General features: G+C 36.8%; 1 protein-coding gene across 1 annotated transcript in view; it reads left to right on the forward strand.

Annotated features, from left to right (window-relative positions):
* The window catches only part of FAM135B (family with sequence similarity 135 member B), a 126,008-nt gene extending 106,690 nt beyond the window's left edge, over window positions 1–19,318 (forward strand). The window contains exons 10-19 of the mRNA XM_065753625.1: window positions 699–772; window positions 4,058–4,212; window positions 5,294–7,358; window positions 8,000–8,166; window positions 9,414–9,505; window positions 12,577–12,674; window positions 12,961–13,112; window positions 13,503–13,613; window positions 15,870–15,983; window positions 17,238–19,318. Coding sequence (XP_065609697.1) covers window positions 699–772; window positions 4,058–4,212; window positions 5,294–7,358; window positions 8,000–8,166; window positions 9,414–9,505; window positions 12,577–12,674; window positions 12,961–13,112; window positions 13,503–13,613; window positions 15,870–15,983; window positions 17,238–17,443 — 3,234 coding nt within the window. The 3' untranslated portion in view covers window positions 17,444–19,318. The remainder of the gene's footprint in view (window positions 1–698; window positions 773–4,057; window positions 4,213–5,293; window positions 7,359–7,999; window positions 8,167–9,413; window positions 9,506–12,576; window positions 12,675–12,960; window positions 13,113–13,502; window positions 13,614–15,869; window positions 15,984–17,237) is intronic.
* The last annotated feature ends 2,944 nt before the right edge of the window (window positions 19,319–22,262 follow it).

The raw sequence follows: 22,262 nt of genomic DNA on the forward strand, positions 1-22,262 counted from the left end.
TCTGACTCCATAATAGAGGTTGCTCTTACAGATATTCTTAGTAATGTATGGGCTGCAGTTCAACAGTTCATTACTCTGCACATTATGATGGGTTGACTGAAACTCAAAACTTATTCCAGATCAGACAGAAACACTGAATTTTTTTATACCTTATTTTGCACTCTGTCTTCTGCTAGATCTTCAAATCTGTGGCTACTTTTTAAATTGATTATCAAAGTAGATCAAATGCCCTTGAAGAGATATAAAGAGCTCTCTTTTGTATGTATTGTGACATAGGCTGATATGTTTCTACCATGATAGGGCTTAGTCTCCTCTGGACTGATGTGTAAAGCTTCCTTTAATATCTTGGGAATTGTGATTGTTCCCATAGAAATGATGATGAGTTTTGAATTATTCTTATCTATTTATTCACTTTAATGAAAGTATTGGGAAAATACACTAAAGAAAATCTTGGTTTACTGTCAAGGGACAGTTCTTCCAGCAAAATATGCAACAGCACTAACTGCTAACTGCTTGCTAAACTGGAAAAGCAAAGCAGAGTTGAACACTTTAATTTTTTTTCTGTCACCAAAGTGGTGCAAAGCAAATAGAACATATTAAGGAATCTAGTTCTGACAGTCATTGCTCTGCTTTCAGCTTAATTGCACTTGGCACCTTTCAGTAGATCTTAGGGTTTAACTTCCATATTTCTCACCCAGGTAAGGAGATTCTCAGAAGCCTTCTTCTATACTGAACATGATAAACCTGCTGTGCTGACGTTCCAGGAAGGACTGTAAGTAACAGATTGAATCTCTCCTGCTACTGGTATAGCTGAAAATATAGTTGCTTAATACATTTTTCTACTAAGAATGAGATCTCTTCTGCTGTTTATGGTGAAGTGCTTTGAGAGAAGTCACTACTTCTATTCTAGCTCCGTATAGTAAACCCATTGAAAGGAACATGATAAGATGAGGCCCCAGATCATTAGATTTAAAATTCTTACAATTCCTATAAGATAGTTCTTATTCTTACTCCCTCTCTCACATTACTTTCAGCATCAGGAAATGACTAAAAACTGTAGCAAGAGCATTCTAGTGATAAAACATAAGAGATTCTCTTTCCCTAGTTATTTCCCAGTTGGATGCATGTATCTTCAGAGCTTATCTCCAATAACAACACCAACATCAGGGCAGACAGAAACATCTTTGATGAGTTTGCTCAATTAAATTCCTCTACAAGATCTAGTAATGAAAATTTTAATAGGATGCAACTACTGAAAAGCAACAAAATATAACATTTATGAGTTTGTTTTCTACTCTTTCTTGTTACATTTTGGAGTATAGTCATTCATGGATTTATTTAGAAATTTAGTCTAGACCTACTTTCCATAGCAGTGAAGATCAATAACTGCAGAACCTTGATTTGTGATATGGTGTATGCAGAGATGTGTACATTCACTGGATGCAGCACCAGATGAGGACAACCTCCACATTAGCTGGAGGAAGTATAGGAGTGATGTGAGCTTAGGGTTGATAGTTATTTGATTAAGAATCATAGAATCATTAAGGTTGGAAAAGAACTCATCTAGTTCAATTGAGAATCAACAGTACAAAACAGTCTGGGAAAATAAATGTGACACTGGGCTGAATTCGCAAGAATATGCTATGAAACATGAACAAGATAATTATTTCCTTCTGCTTGACACCTCTTAGTGCCAATGAACCCAAGTGAATAGCATGGGTAATACTAATGACTCAACCCTTGAAGGCAGAGTTCAAGGAGAGCTCTGCAGATTTGAATTTTAAAATAATGAGGGATGTCCTGATGATATCTGCATGAACATAGGAGGACCACAGCATTACCAGAACAGAAACCTGTCTTTCAGAAGTGCCTAAAAGGTCATGATAGCCAATCCTGTCATAATCATAGGGCTTAAGTGAGACATCTGTTTCCAACCAAGAGCAAAGAAGAGCATGACTTTTTTAGAGCTGTCACTGGAAACATTGAGGCCTATTTAGCTCTGGAGGAAAGGTCTGTGATTTCATTAGTGGATGGGTTACCTTGTTCTATCAAATTAGAGTACAGTCATGGCTGCAAGGACCCAGCTGTGCTCACTTAGTCACCTTTATGTCACATTTTAAGTGAGGTGTGTACAAGGAAAGCCCCATGTCAGTACCCAGTCGTTAGGGCATATATCACCCATGTCCCCATCTAATCAAACACAATCCTGCACAGAGGGAAGCCTAATTGCATGAAGTGCTTTTATTTCTCCAGATAACCATGAAACCAATCCACTTCCTATGGATATCTTTTTCTCAGTGATTATTTATGTGAGAGAGTACACAAAGTAGAATATCTAACAAATGCTAAATATTGGCCTTCATTTCATTTCATTTCATTAATTTGGGCTATACAGGCTTCATGGCAGAATGCTCTTTTCCTTTTGGTTGGGCTATATAGTGCATTTAGAAAAGCAGAGTATTGGCTGCCAGAGTATTATTACTGGTGGGGGTGTGAGCAGGGAGTTTTAATTTGGCTCAGAAACACTCCAGATGAGGTCAGCTCTGTACACTGTACAAACACTTCAAATACACTGTACAAACACTTCAAATGTGAACATACTTTTTCCCAATTCTGTCTTTTTTGTTACCACATAAGAACCTTGTTTTTGCCTCCCATACTGTGGTTGTAAGTCCCTAGAAACACAGAATCATACAATTATTTGAATTGGAAGAGATATTTAAAGGCCATCTAATACAGCTCTCCTGCAATGGACAGGAACACCTACACCAACATCAGGTTCCTCAGAGCCCCACCCAGCCTGACTTGTTTTAGGCCACGCACCTACAGGATGCATGGCAATATTTTACTACAATAAGAAATACCATTTCTGATAGATTTCATATCACAGAGGGTGGCATGTGACATAGTCTTCCAGTACTTTATAGAGAAAAATATTGGTATTAATGATTCATTTTTCTTGTACCAGAGACTGGTCCCAGAGAAAGTTCTTGTTGTTGTAATTGTTACACATTGTCTTAAGTATAACTGTTGATGCTGTTTATTAGTGTCACTAAGAACTTCATTATGGTGCTAGGTCTGAATTCCAGGTATTGATGCAAACAAGAATGAGCAGTTAGATGTTTGTGACTTTTGCCTGAGTCATGTTTTAGCAAACAGTGACACACTTATCTCTGAGGAAAAAATAGCTTGTAAGAGCAATGATGGTCAACAATAATTATGTTCTCAAGATGAAGTCAATGATAGTTTGCATAATTTTTTTTTGAATTCCAAATCTGTTGTCCGAGTAATCCTTCATAATATGTAGAATGTTTCTGCTAGTTAGCTAGCACATGATGATTACCTGCCTTCTACCATTGATAATCTGAAAAACTGCCCAAATATGGTCCTGACTCCAATCTTTGCCAGGCCCACATTCCTCAAGATCACAGACTCAACCAGGGCATGGCTGCTCAAGCTCAGCTGCCTCCAGTCTTAATGCCTTTAACTAGCTCCTCTGCATTGGTGAGCACCAGGTCCAGCAACACTTCACCTCTGGTTGATTGGTCTGTCCAATACCTGAACCAGAAAGTTATCATCAATGGACTCCAGGAACCTCCTGGATTGCTTGTAGCACACTGTGTTGTTTTCCCATTAGATATCTGAATGATTGCAATTCCCCACCAGGATGAGAGCCTTTGAACACACTTGTTGCAGCTGAAGCAAGAAGACCTTGCCAACAGGCTCCCCTTGATCAGGTTGTCTACAGTAGATCCTACAGTGTATCAACAGCTGTCCTTTATTGATCCCACCCCTAATCTTAACCCACAGGCTCTCAGTCTATTCCTGATTTGTTTCTCAGAGGGAGCTCCTTGCAGTCTATCCACTTCTTAATACGGAAGGCAACTCTTCCATCCCTCCTACCTTACCTGTTAATTCTAAAAGCCTAATGCCCCTCAACAGTATCAATATGTCACTAATATTACCTGCCCACACGTTTGCCTTTGCTGCTTGGCTTGCAGGAGAGACTGAGAAACAGTGTAGTAACTCAAACACACAATTTCTTCTTTGCTGCCAGGATCCAAAGTCATGCACAGATTTCTACAGAAATTCGTAATTCGGAGTATTTCACCAGCATGCCCCCACTGCCAGCAGAATGTCTCGACATCGATGGGGACTGGAACACGCTTCCTGTTATTTTTGAAGATAGGTATATGGATTTGCCATGCAAAGGTGAGTGAAACACCCTGAGTACAGCTTCATGAGGCAGTTTGAACTGAGGAGGTTGACTTTCTTGCCCAAAGTATTTGATCTCACCTATCATGGACTGGCTCTGCTGTGGATGAGAGCATAATCCCCTACAAAATAGAGCTGAAATCATCTATTTTTTTCTGATATTGAACTTTAGATTATTTACTGTTACTTCATGGTGGGTTTGTTGTTTTTTTGTTTGTTTGTTTTGTTTTGTTTTTGTTTAATTTAACATAGTGTTAAGTTGAAAGAAAGGGCTGGAGGCAAAATCCAGAAAGAGAAACTAACATTTGGACTTTGTGACGGTAACAAGTAGCACAACAAATTTCATACTCAGAGTGACATCTAGTGTTAGGAAAAGTCAGAACAACAGTTCTCACAGTTTTGTGAGACCAACAGTGTCCACAAAAGGCAATGTTGCTTTTTTAAAAAATAATTTCCCCTTTACTATCTGAATCAGATTTTTCATTAAGAAAATATTCTGCAACACTGAAGTACAACCTTGCAGTCTTTGTTTCTTTTCTCTTTTTAATCAACTATTAATATTAGCAGAGAGGTAGTATATATTAATACCATAAGTGACCATGTTCCAGTAAATATGATTTGTTTTTCAAAATTTCCCTTCTTCTAGAGTTATCAAATTGCCTAAATTTGACAGTGATAATTACTGATATTTGAACGATTAAACTATGTAATAAACTGATTCACAAGCAATATCTACACTACATATAACGTGGTACAACAGTTGGAATGTAAAGTGCCAGTTCTTAATGATTTATCAGTGCTAGAAACTAGCAGTTTAGATAGCATCAATAAAATACACTTCTCTCAGTATAATTCTACCTTTTTTTGGCCTAGTTTTAACTTGTTTACTGATTATAATCCAAGGTTAATGAACTCTGGCATTTGCATTTCTAATATTTTTTTAATATAGAAATAATTTATATAGCAAAAATATACATACTTTTCCAGACCGTACAGCCACTTTTCCAAGTCCCGCATCACATTGAGGCAGTATGTTGTATTCTTGCAGGAGCAAATTCTTCTTTTCTTTTTCTTTCAGATCAGAATTTGAATACTTTCCCAGATTTCGAGGTTCCTGCAAATACTCAAATTGATATAACAGATGAGAAGGAAAATCTGGCATCAAATGATGCCACTGTGGAAATGAAAGGAGACTTTGGGAAAGGTACTTTGCTAATACACACAGACAGGATAAATGGGAATCCCTGCTTATATAGTGATACCGAAGGTGCTGCTTTTGCAGCCAAGGATTTAAACCAGCACTCCACATCTCAGGTATGTACAGCAAACAAAGAAGGCCAAAGGAAACCTGAAAATATTTGTGTTCCAAGTAAGGAAACTATTTCTGTCTCAGTGCTAAGCAATACAGAATGTGCATCAGAAGAGTCTAAAACTTCTGAGGAAGTTTTATTAAAAGACAATAGGCATTCAGTGGGTATTACTTCTGAAGAGAAGAAATCTAGCAATAAGGGTGCCCACAAAAGTGAGCCTCTGTTGACTGTCAGTGCTCAGATTGAATGTGGGGCATGTGGAACTGATGGCTTGGAAGGCAGGACTGAAATACATAAAATGACTGAATGTGGTCATCCTGAGAATAATTTCAGTTCTGAGTTTGCAATGAATGAATCCACCAGACTTGAAAGAACAGCAGAACCAGATAGCAAGCCTCTGCCACCTGTTTTGAAAAGTTTGCCCTCCCACAGCTTGGAGGTGAAGTTGTTCACAAAGGAGCAACGAACTGAGGAGTGTGAAGAATTTACCCTGATGTCAGGGGTCATAAAGAGATCCTCCTCTATAATTTCGGATTCGGGCATTGAAAGTGAGCCAAGTTCAGTGGCATGGTCTGACGCTCGGAGCCGGGCTCTGGAATTGCCCAGTGATCGAGAGATCTTGCACCACTTGGTACGGAGACATGCCATCCATCGGAATTCTCTGGAGGGTGGGCACACAGAAAGCAATACCAGCCTACCCAGTGGTATACAAGCTTCTCTCACATCCATTAGCTCGTTGCCCTTTGAGGAAGAAGAGAGAGAAGTGGAGCTTACCAAACTGACCAAATCTGTCTCAGCTCCTCAGATCAGTAGCCCGGAGGAGCCTGTGGAGGAGGTGGACATATCTAAACACACTGAAGCAACCTCAGGAGATTCAGGAGGATATTTAAAAAGCTGCAGAGAATCGGAGAATGGAGATGGGCAGGTAATGACAGATTTTTCTGTGTGTCAGATCTTCACTGAAAGTGGGCAACTAGAACCAAGAGGACGTCCCAAACCCTCTGCCAATGACAGTAGTGGTAAGATAGAATTACGAAGGGAGGAGGCAGAGGAAGATTTCTCAGAGACTTCTTGTAGTTTGGAATGTGCAAAACCACCTGGACATAGTACTCTCAGAGATAATGACTGTGAATGCACATCGCTGGAGAGTAATGATGAGTGCAGCTTAAAAATACCAAGGGCTATTAACTACTTGGACAAAAGTATAGATGAGTTTCATTCGTACATAAAAGATCCAAAGGATGTGTCTAAGCCGGACAGCTTAAAAATAGAACAAGACTTGTACATCAACATGAGAAAAACAGAAGAAGACAATTTCTCACAAAGCATAAAACTGGTACCAGATATTTGTAATCCTGTTTCAGGTCCTTCAGAGACTTCAACAGAATTTGCCTCAATGCAAGGAGACTCTAGTTGCTTTCTTGCTGATGAGAGCCTACTGGTATATAAAGAAATGCAGGGGTTACAGGAAATTGAGCTCAACGATTCACCTGCCTCTGCAGATCCTGCTGCAGAATCCTGCCAGGACAAATATCCTCAGGAACTTGACAAAGAGGAGCATAAACTTGTAGCTAATGGCACTGGGTTTCACTCAGTTACAATGGAGGGGGTAACGTTGGAAAGCAGAAAAGCTGTTGATGTTGTTAACCTCTCTGTCTCTTGCACGGCCACATGTCTTCCCTTTTCTTCTGTGCTCAAAGAGACACCTGCGATGGTTGGCTTCTCTGCAAAGCAAGTTGCATTTCCCATCACACGCCAACCTCTCGGCTCTTTTGGAGTTGTCTCTTCTCATTCAAATGAGGTGGATGAAGAGGCCAATGAAAGAATGCTGAAGTAAGAATGTCTAATTTTTTAATGAATGTTATTGTCGTCTCATGACACCTTGAAAAAGTTCAGGGCCCTAATATGGAAAGGGGTTGTGACGAGGTGGGGATCAGCCTTTTCTCCCAGGAAACAGTTAGGACAAGAGGTAATGGCCTCAAATTGTGCTAGGGGAGGTTCAGATCAGATATTAGGAAGAATTTATTTTCAGAAAGAGTGGTAAGGTATTGGAATAGGTTTCCCAGAGAGTCGGTAAACTCGCTGTCCCTGGATTTATTTAAGGAAATGGTTAATGAAATACTTACGGAAATTGTGGGTAATGTTGGTAGTCTGTGGACAGTTGGACTAGATGATCTTAGAAGTCTTTTCCAAACTTTATGATTCTGTATTCAGAAACAGTTGCTACATGAGGAATTACAATCTAAGAAATCTTGAAAGGGTTGTGGGGCATTTGCTTCAGTTTCTGAAACTGGAAAATGGGAGAACGGACATGGTACCTAGAGAAAAGTTTCTTTTTTTCCCTTCCTGTATCTTAGCCTATTATCTTCCTACATCCTGATTTCTCTCAATCAGAATAGAACCTTCTCATTTGTAGTTTGAGGTTTGGCTGTTGAATACCCAGTTCTACTGTGATTAATTAATGTATTCTCCAGTTTTTATCAGGCCAAAGAAAAATTTAAAAAAGAAATGAAGATTGAAGGATTTCTGTACAGTGACTTATCTGTACTAGCTTCTGATATCCCATATTTTCCACCAGAGGAAGAGGAAGAAAATTTGGAAGATGGAATTCACCTGGTTGTCTGTGTCCATGGATTGGATGGTAAGATGAGGAGGAAGAGCTGTGTGTAAGAGTCATTCTGGTGTAAGCAACTAAGAAAAAAGCAGATCTACAGAAAGTGTGAAAGAACAGAGAGTCTAAGGAAAATGTTTATCTTAGAGTTTAGTTTTTATGTTATTATAATAAAGAGTCTGGAGATTATTAAGTATTTAAGAAATGAGTGCTGCAGCATATTTTGTTTGTTTTATTTAAACAGGATTTTATACCAAATTACATCAGTCCTTCAGTGTGCAATAAGAGTGCATTACAGTAATTCCCTGTGGCTTTTTGGAGATATCTGGCTGTTTAGCTATATGCCACCAGGATAAAATCATTATTTACCAAAGTACACCAATGTTGCAGGAAAGATTTTTTCTGGCTTTAGAATGCTAAAGAGTAATCAGTATTCACTGCAGTGGAAGGCTGCCTGGAATATTTTCAGTGGATGGTTTCTAAGCAGAAAATGGATATGCTGAAGTTGAAACTTTACTTGAAGTTTGGTTTCAGTTTATTGTTTTCAGTGGGCTAGGTGAAGGTGTTAATCTTGAGACTACAGAGAAGGAGAAACTGAGCCTCAGAAAAGTGTGAAACTCTCCCTGGGTTATGCAGGCATCATTTACTATTCAATATCCCAGCAGCAGTAATGTGCTCCTCATAAGAAGTACATCCTTTTCCAGCAAGACAGTTCAGAAGTCCTCAGAATTTGTCAAATATGAAGTTGGGGCATTTTGGTCATCTTCCAAAATGTTATGAGGCTGCATTTCAGCACCAGGTCTACTTGCAAGTACAGAGAAGCAGGATACTCTGCATGTGATGACCTATCCTTATACCCTAAGAACAGGTGATAAAAGACCCCAGAAGATCTGTGTTGACCCTGGTGTTAATCACTTGGTGCAAATTGGAAGGGACAGATGTATGCCTTTTCATGACCCCTTGTGTTACCTACGTGGTTCAGAAAATAGGGAACTGACTTATTCTGAGCTCAATCTTTGCCCTGTCCTCCACACTATTTGTGCAGTTCATGCTGTACCCAGAAGCAGAAGGTGAGATTCAGCACTCCTTCCACAAATTTGAATGGTTTTGCTCTCCAGCTGTTTCAATGCATGATCCTATGGTGTGGTAAGCTGTCATGGTAGCACTTAGCAAGAGCTTCCTGTTGCAAAGATGTATTAAAATATAAATGTATTAAATTAAGCCTCAATTATTTTCTTCTGTTTAATTACATTTTTTAAACTGTCATTTGTTTCTAGGTAACAGTGCAGATCTACGGCTGGTAAAGACCTTTATAGAACTGGGACTCCCTAGTGGAAAGCTGGACTTCCTAATGTCTGAAAGAAATCAGGTAGTTCACAGTTAAATTTTGTCTTCATTCAGATTTCCTGCAAGCTATTAGTCTTGCTGAAACAGAGCCTTCAGCAAGGCTCTTTCACAAGCCAGATTAAGCAACAATACTGGGAAATTCAATGAGTTTTCGTAGGATTGAGCTGAAACACCTGTTCTGTGTAAGATTGTAGGGAAATCAAACCCATTTCGAAATATTTATAGCATTGAAGTCAAAACCAATTAGATTATCACTTAAAAGACTAGAACTTACACAAAGCAAATTGATTTGGTATGTCAGTTTGAAACCTTAGCAACCTCTGCCTGTTGGATGTTGAGTGACACAGTGCCAACAGAAGGCTGCATGTTTAATGATGTTAAATTCTCTGGAGGATGTAATATATCCAGAAGGTGTTGTCAACTTCTTTTGCTGCATCAGTCATTGTTTCTCCTGTTACAAGTTTTATGAGATTTATATTCTTGAGTCTTTCAGGAAAATTCACTGCTAATCCAAGTAGAGGAACAGAAATGAATTCTACACTCTGCTTTGCAATGAACTCATATTTATGACACAGAGGCCTGCATTTATGCATAAGATAAGAATTTCTAGTGCTGGGTCAGAAACATTATTGTGATTTCAGATCAGCTGAGAAACTTGAGTCAAAACTTTCCACCCTGCATTATTCAATAGATTTTATACTTAGAAGTGATTAGTTAGCATTGGTCTATGAATTTGCCACCTTCAGTGAACATATTCTTAGCTCTTACAGCACCTCTACTTACATCCAGAGTTTGAAAAGATGGAAAAGTTCCCAAAGCAATGGAAATAGAATGGTTTCTTTTTTTGTTTCTAATATAACTGTTTGGATTCTTTAAAGCATCCAGTCACCATTTTTTCCCTACTCTGGGAACTACTCTGAAAATGATCCACAAAATCAAATGTTTATCTGAATTTTCCTTAAGAGAAGAAGCCACCTTTTTTAGTCAGTCTTCTACTTGAGAAGCTCAGTCAGGTTGAAAAACTGAGAGTACTGAAGGATAGATGTATAACCTGGTGAAATATGACTTTTGAGGAATAGATTTATAACCTGGTGAAATATGACTTCTGATGTGTTTTGGTTGTGATTAATGTCTAAGCTGGCATTTTTCCATTTTTAAACAACCTGAAAGATTTGGGATGATGAGCCTAAGAAGAAATCATTAATTATCAATGCAGACTAAAGAAACAGGAAAGAGGCTAGTGGACTGTCTGTTATTTATGTGAACATTTATTTTAATGCATTATCGCAAAGTGAATATGCTCCTGTTTTCTTTTGCTAGAGCTGCAATTAGCAAGATGGGTTGTGTCACAAAAGCATTAATTACTAGATATATTTGCTCTGAATAGCTGTTCCAACACTTGATTATTGTTTCTGTGGTAACTTGTTAGTTATTTGGTCTAGAGTCCTGTTGATTTGCCAGATGACACAGTTCTGAATAAGATCTGCCTGCAAATGTGTAGATCAAACAATATATTATTTCTATTGAATCGCAATTGCCATTATTTTTGGAAGCAACGAATTGTTTAAGTCTCTCTTTGGCACTCACTCTCTTACTGATATTGTTGAATAACAAACATAAAATATTCATACAACATGTCATTAAATGGCTTAATAATTTTGTGATCCCATCCTCAGCGTCTGCATCACATAAGTATGTGCAATGCATGTAGCTTGCTCTGAAAGTAATGCTTCCTGTTTATTTTCATGGAAACTACAACAGATACAAAAAACACAATAACACTGTTTGATGGAGCAAATTCTCAGGTACAAAACACTGTTTTTCAACACAGTCACCACCATTAGCTATGCATTTTCACCAGCAATGAGCAGGAGTTTGCATGCTGTGCTTATAAATGTATTCACCAGCAGAAGTGACCTGGTGTCACCAGTTCTGAAGCATACCACCCACCACCTCACTGTGTTCACATCCACTGTTTGTTTTCCATAAGCAATCAGTAAGCATCTGTTAATGTCAATGGGTGCCATTTTTTCCACATGGAGAAAATCAGTGACATACCTTTGCTTCATACACACTTCCAACTTAGGTGCCATTCTCTCAGACTGCCTCACTGCTGCCATCTGTCACACAGCAACAACACATAACAGAATACTGGTGGGAAGGATGCATTACTTTCAGAGCAACTCTTGTATAATGATGTAAACTATTTTATCATAGTAATCTGTTCAATTCTAAATGTCAGAAGCTTTTATTCCCTGTGCAGATTTTGCCTCAGAGGCTGAGCATTAGTAATTCTTACCATTGTTAAGTCAGGCTACTTCAAGTATTACTTACGAATCAGAAATCACAGAATCACAGAATTGTAGGGGTTGGAAGGGACCGCTAGAGATCACTGTCCAACCCCACTGCAAAGCAGGATCTCTAAAGTAGGCTGAGCTGGTAGGTAAAAAGACAGGTCTTGAATATCTCCAGAGAAGGAGAAATCACTCAGCCTGATATTGTTAGACTTATTAACAAATTATAGGCCCAGGTTTATATTATCATGCCTAAGTTAGAGACGTGGTCATTGAAGAAAACAGAAGCAACCACAGAAGATGACTTAATTCCCTTAAAATGCTGTCTTCTGCACAGTGCTATTTCCACTTCCTACAAAGGAGTGTAGGATATGTCTTGTCCTAAATTTAATACTCAGATAATGTGTCTGAAGCTATAAAACAATACTAGGTCAAATAAACTCTGACAAATGATTTTACTAGAGCTCAGTGAGGATGGTGAATTTCCACACGGGCTGTACTTACGTCCATGTGATCGTTAGTAATCAGTTGTTACTGGTGATGCAAGTAATAATAGTTTTGTGTAAGTCTGGAATAATTTTCTAATAAACTGAAAGAGAAAATTCACGACTGTTTTCAAAGAGCTTAAATTTTTAGAAGATCAGGAGACTGAGAAAATTTCTGCCCCCAGTGAGCATACAGAAAATTTGGACTAATTATTACTTACGTGCTTTTGATTTATTTTGAAAATAACAATAGCCTGATATATATGTATACTGCAATAATTTTTCACTGACTTACTGAAACCTTTATTCACCAGACGGATACTTTTGCTGATTTTGATACAATGACTGACCGATTGTTGGATGAAATTATTCAGCATATTCAGTTGTATAACCTCTCCATATCCCGAATAAGGTAAGCATTCTGACAGTTAATTGTCTGTAACTATCTGTGGTACCATAAGCATCATTCAGTGAAATGAGCTTTTCCAAAAGTGAACTATGTCAAAAGCCATTGAGGTCAGCGAGCTGAATTTTTACATTGTAATAAGTGAATTATTAATGAGGGTGAACAAAATATAAAATGATAGCTAAATGGTGCTACTAAAAGCCAACTGAGAGCAATTTATGTTGCCCTTATATTTAATTTAAATATTGTATGCACAGTTTTTGTATTTATATTATTCTGTCTTTCCCAACAGTTTTATTGGACATTCCCTTGGTAATGTCATCATCCGATCTGTGCTAACTCGCCCCAGGTTTCGCTATTACCTCAACAAGTTACATACCTTCCTGTCCCTCTCTGGGCCTCACCTTGGAACCCTTTACAACAACAGTACTTTGGTTAGTACAGGTAAGAGTTAATGGGAGAGCACCAACTCTGAGTGCAGAGCAATGAAAGACAAACTTGCTTCTGCGGTGTTCTTCCACTTGTCTTTATACTGCCAATAAGTAGAGGCATCTCCAAAACTGAAGAAAACACCATAGTGTGGGAATTGAATGTCCCAATGTTCAGCCTTCCTGTATGTTTATGTTACCACAACACTGGACAAGCCAAGTGAGACAGACACCTAGACTCTCTCCTTGTTAATTAGCAATAAAATAGGAAGCAAAGACATAAAATAGGGGAGTTAAAGTGTTAATATTACTGTATTCACTTTGAGTTTATTAAAGGCACATAACTTTAATCCCTTTGGTTGATATTTAGCAAAAAGGTAAAAATATACACAAATTTTCATTGCAGGACTGTGGCTCATGCAGAAATTGAAAAAATCAGGGTCGCTTTTGCAATTGACCTTCAGGGACAATGCAGATCTGCGCAAGTGTTTCCTCTACCAGCTCAGCCAAAAAACAGGTGAGTGGGGTTTAATATAATTGTACAAATGCTGGGATTCCAAAGGATTCTGCTAGATTCTGCTATGATTACCATGTCCTCCAAGGAGTAAAAAATATACACACTATTATTGATCTTTTTTAAAATGTTCTGGCTTTCAAGAAGGGCTACCCTTTCTAAAATTAATATCTGTTTTATTTGTGCCTTTTTTTCTGCACCAGTTATAAATGAATATAGTTGCCAAACAGTTAGTACCTAATTAAAGCCTCCATGATGAAGCAAACCTGCACCTAAATTCATACTCTCCAAGCAAGAAATAACAGGACGCCATCACTGAATTTATGTTAATAGATGCAAATCATTTTTTTCTTCTTTTTATTATTATTTTTTAAATTTATTATCTCTTATCTCTAGGACATAGATTCTGTGAGATGAAGAGCAAATTTTATTCATGTCTATTGTGACAGCTCTGTACTGCAGAGTGAGATATATGGCCTCACAATGCAAAAATGTCTGCATAGAGATAATTTTACCTCTCCTTTGATCTGCCATGAATAAATGAAATGAATTATGTTTTCCCTAAGAAAATAAATTTAGTGTAATCCTTCTGTTCAGGCAAATATATTCTTCTAAGTAAGAGTTATTTTTAATGTTGCATATGAGCAAATTTGTGCTATGTATGCATTTCCTGGTTTTGTTTCTACAATTTTTATTTCACTGTTACTTAATCACTTGTTTTGAGCATTATTCCATTTTTAAAATAAGAAAGCTGTTTCATAAAATATATTACAACAATTACTAATTTCTTAACAGGATTTAGTCTGTGAGTTGCCATGACATCTATGGGCATTCTAAGTTTTACTTAAAAATAAACAAGTCACCTGCCTTTTTCCTAGTTCCTTGTTCCTGACCAGACACCCAAAGCTGCAAAGATAGAATCAATATTCATATTTTTAGAATCTGCTTTCTACGTGGAGAGTCATTAATTGATACTTAATTTTTTCCTTGCGCTCCGTTACGTTGCTGTTAGAAAATCAAAACCGTTTGAGTACCATGTCTTAATAATTTTTTCTGAGAGACATAGAGCTGTTTTATAATTTTCTGAACACAGCACAGGATCTTGTTAATGTTCCTTATGCTTGTCTTAAAAGAAAAAAAAAAACATTATTCTCTATTGAGACACTTCACATAAGATTTCAGTTATTGTAAAACTCACTGATGCTTCATCTACGTCTTGCTCCGAAGCAGAAGCCACAGACAAAATTGATTTGATTACACAAGAAGAAAATGATGGTCTCAGTCATATTTATCTAAGGTATTTAGCAGAGCTCTCTTGTGGTGGTGATGATCAACTTTTCTATGAAATCTATTAAGCTGAGGAATCAGTTCAGGACCTAATTTCTATAAGGGGAAGGAAAGGATGAATGTCAGTCACACATGACAGTGCTGAATGAGGGTAATGGAAGACTCAAGAGACCACATACAGAATAAGCAGAAGGAACTTTTCTGTAGCCAATGGCAGCCCCATTGCCTCCAAGTAACTGTGAGAATAATTGGTTTTGAGTCCATGTACCATCACCATGTATTTATCTCTGCATAGCACAGTGACTGGATCCCAAGGCTCCTTCTGTACTTATGTAAATAGTATAATGTCATAGCAATGAAATTGATTTCTTTCCTCCCTCTCTGAATTTTATTTCTATTTTACTAGTTTTTTTAATGTTATGTTTTGAACATTATCACAAATATGTGAATTGTAAGTACACGTTTTTCCAATGTTTACAAGCATAAATATTTGCAAGATGAACATTCTTATCAATCACTATTTGAAAACAAGAGTTCTTACTTTTTTTGTTGCTATGATATATATATGTTGTTATGATATGCAATTATGATATATAATTGAACTTTATGCACATTGATAAGTAATAAATAGTTCACAAAAGAAGAATAAATTGTTTTAAAGCTATTCTTATGAATTTTACTTTGTGCATTATGTTTTAATTATTCTGTAAATGCTTTGCTCTACTAAAGTGTTATTTAATATGAGTGTGTTCGTACTGTCCGTCATTGTGCTGGACCAGAGAAGCTTTGTGTGCCCCATCTCTAGAGACATTCAAGGCCAGATTGAGTGGTGCTCTGGGAAGCCTGATTTGGTTTCTTATTTAGTGGTTGGCAACCTTCCCTGCAGCAAGGGGGGTTGGAATGGCTTCTATGTTTCTATAATGGATCCTACTTTTCTATTATAAATGTACTTAATTCTATTGTTTATTACAGGTCTTCAGTACTTTAAAAATGTTGTATTAGTGGCCTCACCCCAAGACAGATATGTACCCTTTCATTCAGCAAGAATAGAAATGTGCAAAAATGCACTCAAAGACAGGCACACAGGTATGTTTAAGATCTTTTCTGTGTTTGGAAAGCTGTTGAGAAGTAGTGTTTTTGTGCAACTGAGGTAGTTCTATCACAAGAGCCTTTCATCAGGATGATCAAAACTCTGATGCTTATTTGATAAGGAAGAAAGTGTTGTTTTCCCACAGGAAATGACTAAAATCAAGAAAAGCTTTTAAAGACAATATTTGTTTGATTAATATAAATTTCAATTAGGTTTTGATCAAAGATTTCATACTGATTGCTCTCCTTTCCTTCCCATTTTTTTAAGTGATGAAAATAGAACTAGTTCTTAACAATGTTTCTGAACTAAGTTTACTGAATTACTAGTATTGTCTGATATAATGAAATTCTCTCAGCATATCCAAAATTAATGAGTTTTCTCTTTGTTTTCAATAATTTTGGGGTGATTGCCAGGTAATTTGAAAGATCAAAGATCATAGTGGTTTGTAATAAAATCATGAAGAACACATCAAGACTCAATCCATCAAATGCCTAGCTCTCCTATGAGCTCAATCTGTGGATTGTTTCAAGCATTACCTTTGTTATTTGTAGTTTCCTTCATTTATATAATATTCCTTGGTTTCAATCTGACACTACTTCCAGAAAAAATGTCTTTATACCTGTTTCACATGTATGATTACCTAGAAATGGAAGTAATCCTTGGAAGAAGAGGCACCCAAACCTAAGAATCAACATGGTTGCCCTTATGCAGTTCTTTTTTTTTTTTTTTACCCCAGATATGTCTCAGAGACATCTTTGGTTTAGTAGATGCCAGATCTACATTCAGTGTGCATTCATGAGTACAATTTTCCTGAGCTGTTGTTGTTCCTCTATAAACTCCTGAGCTATCTGCTGAAAGACATGATGGTCTTCCTGCATCTGATTCCTCAGAGAAATCCCAGTAGACCTCTATGTCTTGCCAGACTGTTGCATTCAGCTTCACAGACTGCATGAATCTAACCCTTTTTCCTGGAGGAAACAGGAGTATTTCCTTCCATTTCAGGAGAAATAGGACTAAGTGCTGAGGTGTGTCTCACTCTTTGTGCTAGCAGCTTCACTAGATTTCCTCGGGTAGAGAATGAATAATGATATTTGTAACATGCTGTTACTTGGAAAATCTTTGTAATAAATTGTTTTTTATTCTATTTCCTTGTTCCCATTTCCCATTGAGATTGTCCTTTTATGACATGGAGGGAAAGAGGAGATCTAGAATCTTCGGCATGTAGCTGTAACATCTACAATCTTTTGCAGGTCCTGTTTATGCAGAAATGATTAACAATCTACTTCAGCCTTTAATTGGGGCAAAAGACTGCACTTTGATCCGACACAACGTGTTCCATGCTCTGCCGAACACCGCGAACACATTGATAGGTCGAGCTGCCCACATTGCTGTGCTGGACTCTGAACTTTTCCTGGAGAAATTTTTCCTTGTGGCAGGACTCAACTACTTCAAATAGTGCCTGAAGTGTGGAGTAACAGAAGCAAAACATTTCACTGAATGGAGAAGAATCCCTTAGCCAAAAGCTTCTAGTATTAGAAATGAGATCAGGTGGGACTTTCAGACTGTCTCCATTTCCATTTCTGTTTCCAGAAAATAAAGTGCTATGGCTTTAAGGCATTCAGGCTTCCAAATATTGGTGCTTTTGGAAGAAGCAAATATTCCTTTTCAGTTTTTATGTCGTTTGTCCACATAAAGACATGAGTGAATTCTGAAGGAGAGAATCAGAATATAGATGGTTAAATATCTAAATGAGGTGTGACCAACGTGTTTGTGATTCCTCTCGAATACGAGCCCAGGAACTTAGCTGTTCTTGATTTAATGCTTATTTATGAATTAACAAACACATTTGTAGCACTTTGAGATGATTAGAGGAAAGAAATGTGTATGAACTCAGGTTAAAACCTCCTTTATAGTGTACTGAAAGTCAGCATTTTATGAAAGTTTCAATGTTTCCATTTGTCAAAAGAAAATGATTTCATTATTCATAATGATTTGTAACATGCACATATTCCTATCATAGAAAAGGGGGGAATATTTAACATAGAATTAACAAACGTGGATATTTGTCTTCTTTTAAGAGACCCTCAAATTAGTTCAACTTTTGTTCAAATTAGAAGCTGCCAAACTGATAAAAGTGTATTGGATTACTTGTGAAATAATAGTGGCATCGGTTAAGTCTTCTGTTTACATTTATAAAATACAATTATTGTGCTTGTCTTTACAGATGTAGAGTTAAAACTTTCACATTTGTATCAAAATACATTTCCCCCAAGCTAGTTGTTTCTGTATATCATTCTCAGCCTGAAATTCAAAATTTGATCAGTAATACCCCTTTCAAAAACAGTCCAGTGAAAATGGGTTGGTGACCAAGAGCAGTAAGGATCGTGGAAAGCTTAAAAACAGAAGGCTTACTCTGCAGTGCTCTAATAAGGTTGTACTAATGCCCATCTGCAGTGCCATGTGCAGTCCTATTTTATAGTTACAGCTTACTATAACATTTACAAGTTTATTCATGAGATGATATTAGAGTTCTTTTTAAGGGTACGGAAAAGAACCCATTTTTTGCTTTTTTATTTTGCTTTTTTTTTTTTTTTAATTAAAAGTTACCAGCATTTTAAATGACAACTTACAGCAAATTTCTGCAAGTATTCATACCATTTTTATAAATTTTCAATGTCACAGCAGTTTTTGCAAAAAAAAAAAAAAAAAAGAAATAAAACAGAAAAAACAACAAAACTAAACAAAAAAAAGTGAATAGTTCTTCAAAAATATTTTAGTTTGGAAGGAAAACCATTTTTTTAATTGCAAAAGTAATTTGTTTAGAAACATAAGTGACCAAGCTTGTATAATGAAGGAAATGAACATAAATTGTGACAAAGTTGGTTCCCGATGTCAAGACTGTCAGCGCAGATCTAAGATAAACTAGTATAGATTTCTGAAATAAGAGAATTGAAAAATGAAAACAAAATAATTCACAGGGAAAATCCTAGGGAAATATTTGTACACAAGCAGGAAAAAAACTTGCTGTGTTCTAAAGAAGAAAAGTGTAAAAATAACAGAATTAGTTCAAGAAAAGAGTTGCTACCAAATTGGAATAAAGGTGATCTAATAATGTAGGCATATTTTGAAATAGAATGGAATAATAAGGAATATACAGAAAGTTGAGATTAAGATCATGTGAAAAAGGGAAATTATATTGCAGTTAAAAATAATCTTCTGCCCTTCTACAGCAACACTGAAATTAAATAGAAAGAGTTAAATGGTGCATTTCAACAGTGACAAGTTTTGTAAACATTAAATATTGCTGTAATACTTGAATAGATAGATATTACTGTCAGTTGCTTTTTTTTTCTTTTTTTTATTATTATTACTTTTTTTCCTTTAAAAAAAAAGCTAAAAGCTGAATTTACTCAGTTAAAAATAAATTCTCAGTCAGGAACCAATAACTTTTGTTACCCAGAAAAATTAGAAATTAGTGGCCCTTTCAATACTCTACACTGCTGTCAATACTGTGATTGATGGATGAACATATCTAAATTTTCCTGTTTCGGTTTTTCCTATACATACAAAGTTCTTCCAAGGCCTCCAATCTGATTTCAGTGGAGTTTGATTAGGTCTATGCAACTTGCTGCTTGGAAGATATGATCGAAAGCTTCTACAGAGCCTCTGAAAAATCTAGGAGATATCATTCTAGTGAAATGATGTAACACAGATTTTATTTTTCCTGTACTGCTAGAACATTATGGGAAATATTAGCAATAACTGTCTAGCTTATCTTTCATTCTGAGGTTCTCAGAACAGTCTCCCTCTTTTTTTATTGTTTTCTTCTTTTTAATACGATACTGCCCTGATAATAACACAGGATATTTTAAGTTTGCTCTAACAGCATATAACATCTAACAATATACAACATCTGGACTGGTTGGACTTATAGCAATCAACACTGACTCATTTTTAGAAGGTTTTTATATATTGATTTATATATAGAGAAATATATATTAAGAATTAACTTTGTAGCAAATCAACTGTACAGTCAGCATCTTTTGTGTTAACCTTTGGAATCTGAATGTATTGTCCTTTCATATAAAGATTATTTATATAAATTTAATTCCATTAGCAGTATTGATATGGGTTTCCCTTCAAACTGTTCAAACTGCAAATGTTTGCTTTGATATATCTGTGGAGGCTGTGCTTATTTCCTAAGCAAAGCTTTTACGTTCACAATGAAGAAGACAGTTTTTCAAAAAGTTGGACAAATTGGGGGACATGACTGTATTTTACGTGAATCTTCATCTCTGTGGGATTCTTCTCTAAAGAAGAAAAAAAAAGAAACAAACAGGAACGTAATCTTTCTTCTTGAGCACCTAGATGGGTTGTCTTACAACCAGCATTGCAAACCTCCAGGCTCCAGTGAATAAAATGAATTTGTCTAGTGAGGTTTTTCAGCTAGCCCAGGTGAATAAATTCTCTTGAAGAAAGGTGATAGATCACAAGAAGGAAAAGGGCAACAACGAGTGAGGATCCCAGGACTTTGAAGGGCAATATTAAAGATTAAGGGAGGGAAGGAAGATAGCAAAGTTCACTTCATGTAAGACTTCTTTTGGGTGCTTAGAATGTATGTGAAAACTGGACTGGATCACACTTGTAATTATTAGCTATTCTGTTTTTTATTATGAGGTGCAAATTTTGACTGGTACAGCTGGATAACAAGAAAACACTGGAGACAAATCAGGATCATTTAACATTTGGCTAGAAATGTGTCTTTTCTCAGCCTCCAATGATGCCCATTTATCTTTAACAAAATCACTTTTGTTAAGTCCACAAACTTTTTTGTTCGCTTGTTTTCAAAATCAGGTCTTTCCATTGACAGCAGTGGAAGCTGAAATGGATTGGCTTCAACAGATTGTATCCTAAAGGTTTGAAACCTTAGCACAGAGCTTTGGAAATCACTAGCAGGAATAATGAGCACTATTCTACTTCAGAGCACTTCAAAAATATTCACTGACCAATCCTCTTTACTGTTCCCTTGCTTAAGATAGGCCAAGTTTGAAAAAGAAAGCTATTCCATAGAATCATAGAATCATAGGGGTTGGAAAGGACCTCAAGAGATCATCGAGTCCAACCCCCCTGCCAAAGCAGGTTCCCTAGCTCAGGTTGCACCGGTAGGCTTCCAGGCGGGTCTTGAATATCTCCAGAGAAGGAGATTCCACAACTCCCCTGGGAAGACAGTAACTGAATTGTTATTGTCTGATAATAGCTTGATTTTCATTAATTCTTTTCTGTATTTATCAAAGGCCATAGGATCAGGCACACAGAATTCTATGGAATCCGATCACGTTAAGCACAAAATCACTTCTTCTGAAAACCGTGATGGTAATATCAAGGAAAGGATCCACCTTTTACGTCCTCCCAAAATAAAATCTTTACCATTTTCAGAGGTATTTCATCTTCTTCATATTGGCTTACAGAACGCAGCAAGCCACTCAGGTAGACACTAGTCCTCTGGAAAACTTCCCACGCATTGGTTCAGTTCTCAACAGAAATAAATGGAAGGAAAAACTCTTAGAGAAATCCTTTCTTTTACTTAGTCCTTACCCTGCTGCACGGTACCTGTATTCCATGATTGTCTGAAAACTAGGAATTCAGGCCGAAGCTTCCATTAGGTCTCGTAGGTTCCTCTGGTGGTTTCTACATGTTAAGAGAAGATTTCTTCCTTTCTACTGCTGCATTTGACATAGCTAATTGATAATACAGGAGGAAAGAGAATTTCTAACAATAGAGTTAGATCTTTCTGAAGGCTTATGTAAGTATCTCATTATATAATGATTAGTCATAGTGCACTTCTGCAGTAGTCGTAGCATGCCAATATGTATCAAACTAGCTGAATGATTGCTTTCTTTACGACTTAAATTTCCATTTGAAAATCATCATAAAGACAGACCGTCGTACTTCATTCCAGCTGGTCGTTAGGATGCTAAAGGTCTTGCCCATGGAGAATTCTCTAGGAGTGTTTTTATTCAATACATATTTGCAACAATTTTTAGTTTAAATGTTATTAATTGCCAATTCCTAGGTCATTCTTTAGTATTTATTTATGCCTTCTCTTTGAAACTAATGCTGTGATTACATCAAGATCTCATGGTTCTCCTAATATCCTATTCCTTGAGTAACTTAAATTGCCTTAAGCAATTTTACTTTGCTCAGTCATTCCAAAGTTTGCACAGTTGCTTTTCCATTAACTGATTTCATTTTCTGATTTTTTTTTTGCCTAAAGC

This window comes from Cyrtonyx montezumae, unplaced genomic scaffold (genome assembly GCF_038088225.1).
Source record: "Cyrtonyx montezumae isolate F1298 unplaced genomic scaffold, pur_monq_1.0 scaffold_8, whole genome shotgun sequence".
Lineage (NCBI taxonomy): Eukaryota > Metazoa > Chordata > Aves > Galliformes > Odontophoridae > Cyrtonyx > Cyrtonyx montezumae.